This window comes from Crinia signifera, chromosome 5 (assembly GCF_055691185.1).
Source record: "Crinia signifera chromosome 5, ASM5569118v1, whole genome shotgun sequence".
NCBI classification, from domain to species: Eukaryota; Metazoa; Chordata; class Amphibia; order Anura; family Myobatrachidae; genus Crinia; species Crinia signifera.
Genome location: NC_139221.1, coordinates 290,116,190 through 290,129,304, shown reverse-complemented (window position 1 = coordinate 290,129,304; position 13,115 = coordinate 290,116,190). Strand labels below are relative to the sequence as shown.

General features: G+C 42.1%; 1 protein-coding gene across 2 annotated transcripts in view; it reads left to right on the top strand.

Annotated features, from left to right (window-relative positions):
• APBB1IP (amyloid beta precursor protein binding family B member 1 interacting protein) overlaps positions 1-13,115 on the top strand; it is a 103,873-nt gene that overhangs the window by 34,517 nt on the left and 56,241 nt on the right. Inside the window, exons 2-4 of one of the 2 annotated variants that reach the window (XM_083189233.1) lie at positions 2,830-2,901; positions 11,064-11,151; positions 12,340-12,617. In XM_083189233.1, coding sequence (XP_083045359.1) covers positions 2,830-2,901; positions 11,064-11,151; positions 12,340-12,617 — 438 coding nt within the window. Of the gene's footprint in view, positions 1-2,829; positions 2,902-11,063; positions 11,152-12,339; positions 12,618-13,115 lie in introns of those variants that run through there. The other variant, XM_083189234.1, reaches the window with a different exon arrangement.

Sequence of the window (13,115 nt, the reverse complement as noted above, 5' to 3'; positions counted from 1 at the left end):
CACATTTCTGGTGTGGACAGGGGTAAAGACAACTTCTGGTGGGGACAGGGGTAAGGACCACTTCCGGTGGGGATAGGGGTAAGGACCACTTCCGGTGGGGACAGGGGTAAGGACCACATTTCCGGTGGGGACAGGGGTAAGGACCACATTTCCAGTGGGGACAGGGGCAAGGACCATATTTCTGGTGGGGACAGGGGTAAGGACCACATTTCCGGTGGGGACAGGGGTAAGGATCAATTCCGGTGAGGACAGGGATAAGCACCACTTCTGGTGGGGACAGGGGTAAGGACCACTTCTGGTGGTAAAAATCACTTTTGATGGGGACAGGGGTAAGGACCCCTTCTGATGGAAGCAGGGGTAAGGAACACTTCTGGTAGGGACAGTGGTTAAGAATCACTTTTGGTAGGGACACCCCTCCACTTCTGGTGGAGACAAGGGTAAGGAGTCAGACCTATTTGGATGGGATAAGGGGGTAAGAACTAAATTGTGTCACTACACATAAGTAATTGCTTGTCTGTATGCTGAACTTTGTATTACAACAAGTTATATCATTTTTCATGCGGTGTATAGTATATATAATAATCAGCTAGTATCTCCCTGATTAGCCAAACCTCACCCAGGTGGTATTGCAATATCATGACCCCCTGACAGACATTACAATGGTATGTTGTCATAAGGTCGACAGTCAAAAGGTCAACCCCTATTGGTTGACATGGTCAAAAGGTTGACATGGCCAAAAGGGTCGACATGAAAAGGGTTGACTGTTGACCTAGACACTATCAACCTAATGACCCATACCCCATCACAACGCTCCGCTCTATGACGCTCCTGTATAAATGGAAGCTTTGCACAAAAAAGTGTTTTCTTTAGTACATGATGAAATCTCATTGACCATGACCCTTTTTTTTTCAGTGGTACAAACTTAAAATGCCACGGCCTGTCCGTGACTAGTCAGTGACATAGGTGACTTCTAATTCTCCACTCATGTCTTATCCCCTGACCTTCTATTCTCCCCAGTTCATTGGATTAACCCTCCCTTAACATGTAATCTTCAAGAACCTTATTTCTCACACTTAGATGTATGAAGCAGTGATAAGGGAAAAGTGATAAAGTGTCCCCGGTATCACCGGCCAATCAACTCCTGGCTGTCCCTTTTTAAACCCAGCCTGTAACTTAACAGTCAGAAGCTGATTGGCCGGTGATAAAGTACCAGGCACTTTATCACTTCTCCTCCCTTATCACTTATACATCTACCCCTCAGTGCTCCTTGTCTTTTAGGGCCTTATTCTGATCGGTGCGGCCCGATCAGAATATGCGGCCACGACCGTGCAGGCGAATCCCCGCCTTCCATACGGATCGCCACCTCCGTCCGTACGCGGATATGTGGCGATCCGCATGAAAGTGGACGGGGATACGCCTCCTCCGTCTTGGGAGCAGCCCCTGCATTCGATGGTCGCCGAACATCGAATGCAGGGCCGCACGCTCCACTAGGTACCGCCACCCAAGACCACACGGACACTTGTCCGTGTGAAATCATGTATGGGGGCGGGCAGCTGACATCCGGCGATGTCAGATGCCCGCCCCCTACACACGCGTCACGGCTTCATTACCATGCATACGCCCCGCGTTTGCATGGGAACGCCCATGAAACGCGGGGCGTATGCATAGGGTAATGAGGCTTAGTAGCCCCTCACGCCCCTCTACGCCCCCTGTGCGGCATGTAAAGCATACGTGCAGCGAAATCGCCTGCACATGCGCAGAGTGACCTCTGCACATGCGCAGACGATAACCATCGGCGGGACGTCCACATGCGGAGAAATCCGCACCGATCAGAATAAGGCCCTTAATGCCCTTTAGTGGCTCTGATTCTATGTGCCCACCAGTCATTGGGTACAGTCTTAGTGAATGCTGAACTACTGTACTTTCCTCTATGTTGACTCACTGTCCAATGCCTATCAAGATATAGTTACTCTCCCCATCTGGGTCCTAGCCAGTCTCTCAGTTACTTACATTGTGTTATTCCAGTGTTCTGTCAGATTACATTTACGGTACTTATGTAGTATCTGGGCTGCCGATTTTTTGATTGTATGCCTTAAGTTAAGGCATACAATCAGATGCGATGCGATGCGATATCGCATCGCATCGCATACGACCATGCGATGCGATGCGATGACCCGATTTTTCCATAGGATTTAATGTTAAAATGGACTGAGTCCATTTTAACATGGAATTCAATGGGAAAAAGGGGTCCTTTTCATACCCCTACTATCCAAGTGGGCATGGAGTTGGATATAAACCTGTGGCGAGCGTAGCGAGCCACCGAGCCCGAAGCGTGGCGAGCGAAGCGAGCCCCGCGAGGGGACGGTATTCTGTGTCCCCTCGCGGGGCTCGCTACGCTCGCCACGCTTCGGGCTCGGTGGCTCGCTACGCTCGCCACAGGTTTATATCCAACTCCATGCCCACTTGGATAGTAGGGGTATGAAAAGGACCCCTTTTCCCATTGAATTCTATGTTAAAATGGACTCAGTCCATTTTAACATTGAATCCTATGGAAAAATCGGGTCCATCGCATCGCATCGCATCGCATGCGATATGGTGCGATGCGATGCGATGGACCCGATTTCAAAATCGGCAGCCCAGTTACTACATAAGTACCACATTTACTGTACCCTTGATATGCCTATTGCCACAGTTACCTTCATATTGCCTGTATAGCACTGTAAAAATCATTCTGCACATTAAAAATAAATGTCAATAAAAATAATACTAATAATTATAATGCCTGGTGGTTGTATGCACATATGTGACCAATCATTTTCTGTTTTACAGATGGAGCAGACTTGTGAAGAAATAGATGAAATGTTCAGTAATCTCCTTGGAGAAATGGACCTGTTAACACAGGTGAGATTACTCCATATAAAATCCCCACTCTATAAAAGACAGCCATTTAATACAAAGAGAAAAACATAGATTTCTTTCCCTTCCACACTGGCTGCTACACTCACATGTAGAGACTTTCCAGACTGAATAAATATTGACTAAGGAGGATTTCAAAGGGAAGAAATTGGTCCAGTCTGTTTGGCATCCTTTCCGAATTGTCAGAGGAACAGTCAGTGTAATATAGCAGAAAGCTGTAAGGAACAGCTGCATCTCTGTACCACAAAAAAAAAAGATTTACTGTAATCTCCGGCCAAGTTGTTTAAAGGCCTAATCCGAAAAATGTCAACACATTTTGTTGCCTTTGTGAACACATAAAAACGCTTGAAAATGAATTGTGTTTTGTAGCAAGAACTTGCATGTTTTAAACTCTTGGGCTCTTTTTCTGGTTCACTCGCAAAGACAAACTCTTTCTCAAATGGACAAAACCATGTGCACTGCAGGGGAGGGGGGCAGATGTAACATGTGCAGACAGAATTAGATTTGGGTGAGTTATTTTGATTCTGTGCAGGGAAAATACTGACTGCTTTATTTTAACACTGCAATATATACTGTATCTCGCTTTGAAGTAAAACTCCCACCCAATTCTAATTCTCTCTGCACAAGTTACATCTGGCCCACCTGCAGTGCACATGGTTTTGTCCATTTGAGAAGGAATTTGCCTTTGCGAGTGAACCAGAATAAGTGCCTAAGTTTCAACATATGGCTAATGAACAGTTTTGGTATAGGGTATGGGATACATACTGGTATCCGGCTCACCTTGATAAAGCATACAGCGAAACACGTGTAGGGATTCCTGCACACTTTTTAGACCAGCCTTATATAATGTTGTGATGTTTATACTACCTAATTAAATTTGTGTTAATAATCCTAAGAGTTGTCCCTCTTAGTACCCTTTTCTGACAGCAAACAGACTGCAAGATGGGCAGCAGCACAGAGTTCACACCACTGTATTCAGCAATGCTATTTACATCAGGGGATGATATTATCTAATTAAAAACAAAACTCTGACTTGATGCTTTGGATGTCTAAATATATGGGGTCTGTATTGAGAGATGATTTTGGTCCGATTTTGGGAAATGCTGGATTTTTATGCAAAAAAAAATTGAAATTTTACAAAAACGTCCAATGTAAGACCGTTCAAGTTCACTCAAACTCAGAGGGTTTCAAATAATGCCACGGTAAAAAATCTGATCCAGATAGAACTCGGCCAATATAATCGGACACAAAACAGGTCGATAAAGTCGGACGTATTTAGAGTAGGTTTGTTTAGGTTAGTGATAATCGGCAATGTTTAAAATTTAAGGACCCCTAAAGGGCCCTTACACTTGTGAGACTTTGACAGATTTGACCCAATTCAGGTGGATTGGGTCAATTTATCTGACAAAGTCTGATGTGCCTGTCTGACAAAATCTTATGTGCCTGATGTGTGGGACCAAATGCACAATCCTGTGCCATTGGGTATAACCATTGGGTATAACCAAGAGATTGATCCTCCTGCACATAGGATAAATCTCAAGTCAATCAGGTCCAATTGGCCTTTACACTTGTCCAACTTGTTGTCCAACAAGTTGGACCTGATTGACTTGAGATTTATCCTATGTGCAGGAGGATCAATCTCTTGCAATCTCTTGGTTATACCCAATGGCACGGGATTGTGCATTTGGTTCTACACATCAGGCACATAAGATTTTGTCAGGCAGGCGCATCAGACTTTGTCAGGAGGATCAACCTCTTGGTTAGACACAATGCGCACGGGATTGTGCATTGGGTCCTACACATCAGGCACATCAGATTTTGTCAGATAAATTGGCCCAATCCATCTGAATTGAAGTCGGACCTAATGATACTGACAACTCCCCGGGGGGGTCACTCCCGATTTGGCACTTGATGTGCCAAGTTTTGCATGTGATAAATCACATGCAGTCCCCTGGGAATGTGCATGTGTTCCATCTAATTTTAATAGCACACATGCAACCTCACAACAAAACACATACTCCCTCCCCTCATCCCCCTTGCCTTGCTTGTCTTAACCCCATCCCTCATAGGATTCTATAGGGTAACAACAGAAAAATCTACAACTGGCATTACCCTCTACAGCAAATTGTAAGAAATTTGGATTTTCTTCTTTAGTATATCCCGGCCTTTGTCTCCCACTCCCCACACTCTTTCTTCTGCCCCCCCTAAGGGACATTGTAGTAAGAATGGTGGGAGGGGGGGCCCTTTTCAAAATTTTGCTATGGGGCCCACAAAGTTCTAGTTATGCCCCTGAACCAAGCTATGAAGCTTGAAGCCTTTTTAATAACATCTCAATAATAGTAACAATTGGGGGGTGGGTATGTAGCAGGGAGACCCAGAACTGGGAACACCCTAAAACACACTTCCCGGCGCTAGGCAATATTGAAAAAGTTATAATATATAATATATAATCAGGTTAGTACAGCTGCAGCATACACTCCTGTGAGTCTGTCCTGACTCACACAGATAAAGAAATGGGGAGGGGGGGTGTTGGAGTAGATTGCGCTGCTGTTATTAAACAATTAATTTAAACAATAGACACATTAATGGGTGGCATAAGATGAATGAGTATTTGGACACACTGTTTATATTTAAATTATTTTATATGAAAAATAGAAAAAAGATATACATTTACAAACATACAATTAATAAAACAATTTCATAATTAGGTGTAATCATATGTATGAATGATTCACCATTAGTGGTATCCGATTAAAATAAAAATTAATAGAGATCGTTAGCAGCAGACACTTAGTAAATCACTAAGTTACGATAAATTTGTGGAATAATCGCTTAGTATAATGAAGAAATGTCCAGGACTGAAAGTCTTAATTAAGGACAGTAGAAATATTGATGATAGGAACACAGGTATTTGCACATATGCTCACCCTTGGATGTTTCGAGTTTTGGAATTGGAATTACTCCAGCACTTTAGTTGTCAGGATGTTACGTTAGAGCTCTTCACAAATGTAAGGCTTTAGGTGCTCCTCTCAGTATATGCCCGTAGATCCAGCCAGTGGTTAGGTATAGAATTTACCTTCGCTTTGCCACAGCGGAAAAGGGATAATATAAGGTATGGAAGTCCAGAATCTCTAGTGCAGAGTGGACACACTAGATGAGATAGCTGATGGCCGGCAGCGTGGGGGGGTCCGCTGCACTTCAGCTAATAGATGCAGATGAAAGGCGATGGTGCGGCTGCAGGTAATACCTGTGCTGGTGACGGAGCCGCTTGTCAGCGCCGCGTACCTGCGGCTGGAGGTGATGCCGGTGTATGGCTGCTAGACTGCCCGTGGTATATGCTGGCTGAGCGGGTGCTGTAATAGCAGCTAGCAGGGTCCGGTGGTGAGCGGGGACACCGCACTGGTGCCGGCTTAATGATGGGAGTGCACGGCAATATCGAGCTTCAAGGAGATGTTGAAAACAGCGTGTACCGGCAAAAGGTTAGCAGCGTGTGGAGAGCTGCACTTTAGTTTGTAGGTGAACAGGTGTCTGCTTGCGTGGATCAAGTGGGTATGACGTCAACGCGTTTCGTCCCCTTCAGTCAAGTGGGAACTTTTTCAAGACGGATGGTGTGTGTGTCTTTGGAAGCTTTATTTAAAGGAAGGTGATTGGCTTAATTGGCAAATTGCAATCACTTAAAACAGGTGGTATTTCACCTCATCGGATGTCTGTTTGTGCACAGTAGTTGTTACGATCGTGCTTTAATAATATAACCGCTTATAACATAAAAACAATAAACAGTGTGTCCCTTAACTTAAGTTCATTAATCATATATAATCAGGCACTCTACCTAACATCTATTGAATACAATACATTTATATGCATATGGAGAATCGAATCTTCTGTCATAATAAAAAGGAAGATATAGATGGAATATATAAGTTAAATTTATGCTGAATAAATTTATTTAGTCAAAAGAGCGTTGAAAAGACATCAATAAGTATTCATGATATTATAAATATATATTCTTATAAAGAGTTTTTACAGAAAAAATTATCATATCATTTATAGAGAGAGATTTAATACAGATAATCCATATGAGAGAGAGAACATTATATATAGTAGATATGTATTTCGAGAGAACAATTTTAATATATATATAAAGACTTTTTAATAGTTGGAGGGTACAACATTGTTCCTATAATAATCGATGAGTGCCTATTTGCACTAAGAAATATTATTGCAAAGAGAGAATATTCCTCAAATCTATTGAGAGAGAGAATAGTTATATACATAACAATTTATTTGGAATAATATTATGCTAAGTTGCAGAGATGGATGCTCTAATTTGATAGAATATGAATTGGGAAACAGTCAAGAGTAATTTAGGGGACAACCAAAGATATTTCACAGGAAGATAAATACATTTCTTTTATTTATATTTTCTTATTGTATAGTTTAAATTACACTTTTATATTGTGTTGATATATCAATTAAGATTTTAATTCAGAAATAACTAGTGGTCTCTCAGGGGGTGGGGCAAGTGGGGTCTAGCACACCCGGCATGTCACCCCAGAGGGAGCATGTCGGGTAGATCCCTATCACTCCGTCCCATGAGAGACAAATATTATAAGTATTTATAGAGGGTCCAATTGGGAAACAGTCAAAAGCAATTTGGGAGACAGCCAAAAATATTTCACAGGAAGATACAAATACTTCTTTTATTTGTATTTACTTATTATATAGTTTAAATTACATCTAATATAAAAGTGTAATTTAAACTATATAATAAGTAAATACAAATAAAAGAAGTATTTGTATCTTCCTGTGAAATATTTTTGGCTGTCTCCCAAATTGCTTTTGACTGTTTCCCAATTGGACCCTCTATAAATACTTATAATATTTGTCTCTCATGGGACGGAGTGATAGGGATCTACCCGACATGCTCCCTCTGGGGTGACATGCCGGGTGTGCTAGACCCCACTTGCCCCACCCCCTGAGAGACCACTAGTTATTTCTGAATTAAAATCTTAATTGATATATCAACACAATATAAAAGTGTAATTTAAACTATACAATAAGAAAATATAAATAAAAGAAATGTATTTATCTTCCTGTGAAATATCTTTGGTTGTCCCCTAAATTACTCTTGACTGTTTCCCAATTCATATTCTATCAAATTAGAGCATCCATCTCTGCAACTTAGCATAATATTATTCCAAATAAATTGTTATGTATATAACTATTCTCTCTCTCAATAGATTTGAGGAATATTCTCTCTTTGCAATAATATTTCTTAGTGCAAATAGGCACTCATCGATTATTATAGGAACAATGTTGTACCCTCCAACTATTAAAAAGTCTTTATATATATATTAAAATTGTTCTCTCGAAATACATATCTACTATATATAATGTTCTCTCTCTCATATGGATTATCTGTATTAAATCTCTCTCTATAAATGATATGATAATTTTTTCTGTAAAAACTCTTTATAAGAATATATATTTATAATATCATGAATACTTATTGATGTCTTTTCAACGCTCTTTTGACTAAATAAATTTATTCAGCATAAATTTAACTTATATATTCCATCTATATCTTCCTTTTTATTATGACAGAAGATTCGATTCTCCATATGCATATAAATGTATTGTATTCAATAGATGTTAGGTAGAGTGCCTGATTATATATGATTAATGAACTTAAGTTAAGGGACACACTGTTTATTGTTTTTATGTTATAAGCGGTTATATTATTAAAGCACGATCGTAACAACTACTGTGCACAAACAGACATCCGATGAGGTGAAATACCACCTGTTTTAAGTGATTGCAATTTGCCAATTAAGCCAATCACCTTCCTTTAAATAAAGCTTCCAAAGACACACACACCATCCGTCTTGAAAAAGTTCCCACTTGACTGAAGGGGACGAAACGCGTTGACGTCATACCCACTTGATCCACGCAAGCAGACACCTGTTCACCTACAAACTAAAGTGCAGCTCTCCACACGCTGCTAACCTTTTGCCGGTACACGCTGTTTTCAACATCTCCTTGAAGCTCGATATTGCCGTGCACTCCCATCATTAAGCCGGCACCAGTGCGGTGTCCCCGCTCACCACCGGACCCTGCTAGCTGCTATTACAGCACCCGCTCAGCCAGCATATACCACGGGCAGTCTAGCAGCCATACACCGGCATCACCTCCAGCCGCAGGTACGCGGCGCTGACAAGCGGCTCCGTCACCAGCACAGGTATTACCTGCAGCCGCACCATCGCCTTTCATCTGCATCTATTAGCTGAAGTGCAGCGGACCCCCCCACGCTGCCGGCCATCAGCTATCTCATCTAGTGTGTCCACTCTGCACTAGAGATTCTGGACTTCCATACCTTATATTATCCCTTTTCCGCTGTGGCAAAGCGAAGGTAAATTCTATACCTAACCACTGGCTGGATCTACGGGCATATACTGAGAGGAGCACCTAAAGCCTTACATTTGTGAAGAGCTCTAACGTAACATCCTGACAACTAAAGTGCTGGAGTAATTCCAATTCCAAAACTCGAAACATCCAAGGGTGAGCATATGTGCAAATACCTGTGTTCCTATCATCAATATTTCTACTGTCCTTAATTAAGACTTTCAGTCCTGGACATTTCTTCATTATACTAAGCGATTATTCCACAAATTTATCGTAACTTAGTGATTTACTAAGTGTCTGCTGCTAACGATCTCTATTAATTTTTATTTTAATCGGATACCACTAATGGTGAATCATTCATACATATGATTACACCTAATTATGAAATTGTTTTATTAATTGTATGTTTGTAAATGTATATCTTTTTTCTATTTTTCATATAAAATAATTTAAATATAAACAGTGTGTCCAAATACTCATTCATCTTATGCCACCCATTAATGTGTCTATTGTTTAAATTAATTGTTTAATAACAGCAGCGCAATCTACTCCAACACCCCCCCTCCCCATATCTCAATAATAGTAGCTCAGACTCAGAGTAACCAGCCAGACATAACGCAGCCTAATGAAAGCTGACATCTGAGTGGCTGCAGCAGATGAAAGCAAATGTGTTTTATTTACAGTAGTTTATCACATAATCCATATTGCTTTGAGCAATGACATTATGAATGTAGTTGAAATCTGCTTTACATTTGAGCAGCTTGAGATTACAGTAACTGATAAATTTTAATATGATTTAATATAGTAACTGAGGGGTAAGTCATGTAAGTGTAGAGCAATAATGCAGGCATGTGACGCTGGTGCCTTGGGGCTCTATGTGATCTTGCCCTTCAATACTTAAATTAAATTTGGCCAACTTTTCTAGATTGGCTTATGGCTGACATGATATTACAATGCGATAACCATAAGTCACGCATTGCATCTCATAGACCAAACATTCATTTTTTTTAAGTACAGTACATTATTAATAATATTGCTCATAACCAAACAGAAATATTGTAGATGTATTTCCCGATTACACCACTTCCCAATGCCAATCTGCATTTAAAGGGACACTCCCCAATGCAGATGATCAGGGGCGGATTGGGAACTAAAAGTGGCCCTGGAAACATTTCTAGAAGTGTCTTCACATGGCCGGCACCAAATCAAATGTAGGCGGAACAAACACAAAAATAGGCGGGGTTAATACATTATTAGACCTGTGTGGAAGCCACTGGTTTAAATTTAAATATATTTGCCAGTCTGGTGGCCCCAAGACCTTTTATTCCCTACCTCCCCTCACTGGGACTGACCACAGATCCCAAATCCTCCTTCAAGCAGACAAACAACTCATTACCATAATCCTGTGAATATCGTAAATATCCCCACAACTCCCGCAGTAGAGGTCAGGAACACCCCAGAAATTGTTGAACCCCCGATAGCACCTTTTATCACGATCGATATAGCTGAGCATTCCCCTTAGGTGACCATTTGTAGCATTAGGTGCTCTGTGAACTGGCAAAGGTTGTTTGTGTGAGAGACAGGAGTGGGATGGGGCCACTACGCTGGACAGGACCATATCTGGCTGACAGGTGGCCTCTTTCCACGGTCTACCGGGAATCTTCCCTGTAAGTTTGGTGGCAAATCCGCCCCTGCAGGTGATAGAGACAGGATACTGTACGTAATGTTGTTTCCTTTGCTTGCAGAGCCTGGTCATAGAAACCAACAAATCTACAGCAGTCACTGACGCAGAGACAGAGCACAATTTTTCATTTGGATTTAAAGATTTAAATGGTAAGTACAGGTAGTTCTATACATTATATATCATAGCGTCTCAATCCTTACGTCAAAACATGCATTTGCTATGTATGTTTTAACGTAAGGATTGAGATGCTATGTTAGCATGGGTCCTATATGATATGCCGGCGGTCGGAATCCCAGTGGTCAAAATACCGACGCCGGAATACCGACCGCCACAATGCCGACAAGGGGGTGGATCGCCTGGCACACTATTTTATTCTCCCTCCATGGGTGTTGTGGACACCCATAGAGGGACAAAGTGCCGGCATTGCGGCGGTCGGGATTCCGGCGTCGGTATTTCAACCACCGGGATTCCGACCGCCGGCAGATTGACCGCATCCCGTTAGCATATGTACACGTCAGCCGATAAAGTGAGCATGTGCATTTGCTATGAGACATGTAGTTATGATGTTGTTCTATTTATGACATTGGATAAAGGTAACTTATTAACTGCATAACACAGTACAGTATGTAACATTTCACATTGCACAAATGTACCTAACTAGGGATGGCCCACGGTGGGTTCGTCAATGATGACGAAACTGCGAGTGTCCATCGATGGTCACCAACTATGCTATAGAATGTTATCGATGGTTCTGTCCATCAATGGTCATTTCCATGTCCATGTCATGTCCATCAATGGTCATTCATTTCAGTGAAGACGCAAGAATCATGCTGTGCATATGCAAAACGGGTCTTACAATGTTGCTCCCTGGCCCCTGTCAGCTGCAGCATGACTGACATGCTGAGATGTTTGGAGGCAGAGCGGGGCTGGTGCCTTTCTTCAAAAGGGGGCATGTTGTCCCCAGTTTAAAGGCTGATGGATCCAGGGACTTTCTGGACTTGGGTGTCCATATCCGACGGCCCTAAACCATGGATGGTGATGGTGATCTCAGGCCGCGTCCTCAGATGCAGCATTAGATCCTCCCTAATGCTTCTATCTCCTACAGACTCCTCCTGCTGCATTAGAATTCTAATGACATAGAACTGCTCAGCTGATTCTTTGCAGCTGTGCGTTTCCTTACATACATGAATCAAGCTCAGAGTGACCAGAGCTGGAGTCATCTGTAACAATGTGCATGACATAGTCTTTCATCCTACTAAAATAGAAAAAAATTGTTGTTAACACAATATTGAGTGATATATGTGATTCACAGGCTGATATTTCTGATTTTTATGCAGAGTCCCTAAACGCTCTTGAAGACAATGATCTGGATGCTCTAATGGCTGATCTGGTGGCTGATTGCAAAGATGCTGAATTGAAAGTAAACAATAAGTACTACAATAGCTCCGCCTCCTTACCCTATGCAGATGATGAATCAAGTCATTACTCTAATTTTACGGACACTTTACCTACTGGTTCTACAGATGACCTGTCTTATCTGCCGCCACCGCCCCCTAGTGCATGGGAAATGGATCTTCCTCCTCCACCGCCTGACCCCATAGAGCCGGAGATTCAGGTAGTAAATAATATTTGGCAGCATCTCTGAAAGCTATTGTGCATGTAGAAAAATGCGATGTTGGGAATTTCGATAAATCATAGTCTGCCTTTCTAGATCAGTTTTGATAATAAAAGCAAACATCTGGTAGCTATCGGTAACAGCATCTTATACGCTCACGCCTTGACCATCTCTGCTTTGCTTACATCCTGCCATCAGGCCACCTCCCGCTTGCTTGCACCTCATGTATCTGTCTGTCCCTCTTTCCCACCAGATTGTAAGCTCCTCTGAGCAGGGCCCTCTTCCTTCTTGTTGTCATAGCCCTCTTCTCCTCACAATGCACTTACTGCGCTCTCCTACTCAGAGACCACCTTTGCCCGCATACTCTCCTGCTCCAGTAAATGCTCATCTCCGACCTATGGTCGCCAGTCCATAGTAATATGCTGACCACACCCTCTCTACATACCTCTAAGCTGGATTGTGTATTGTATTGGGGTGCTCTTTGTTACTTGTAGTTTT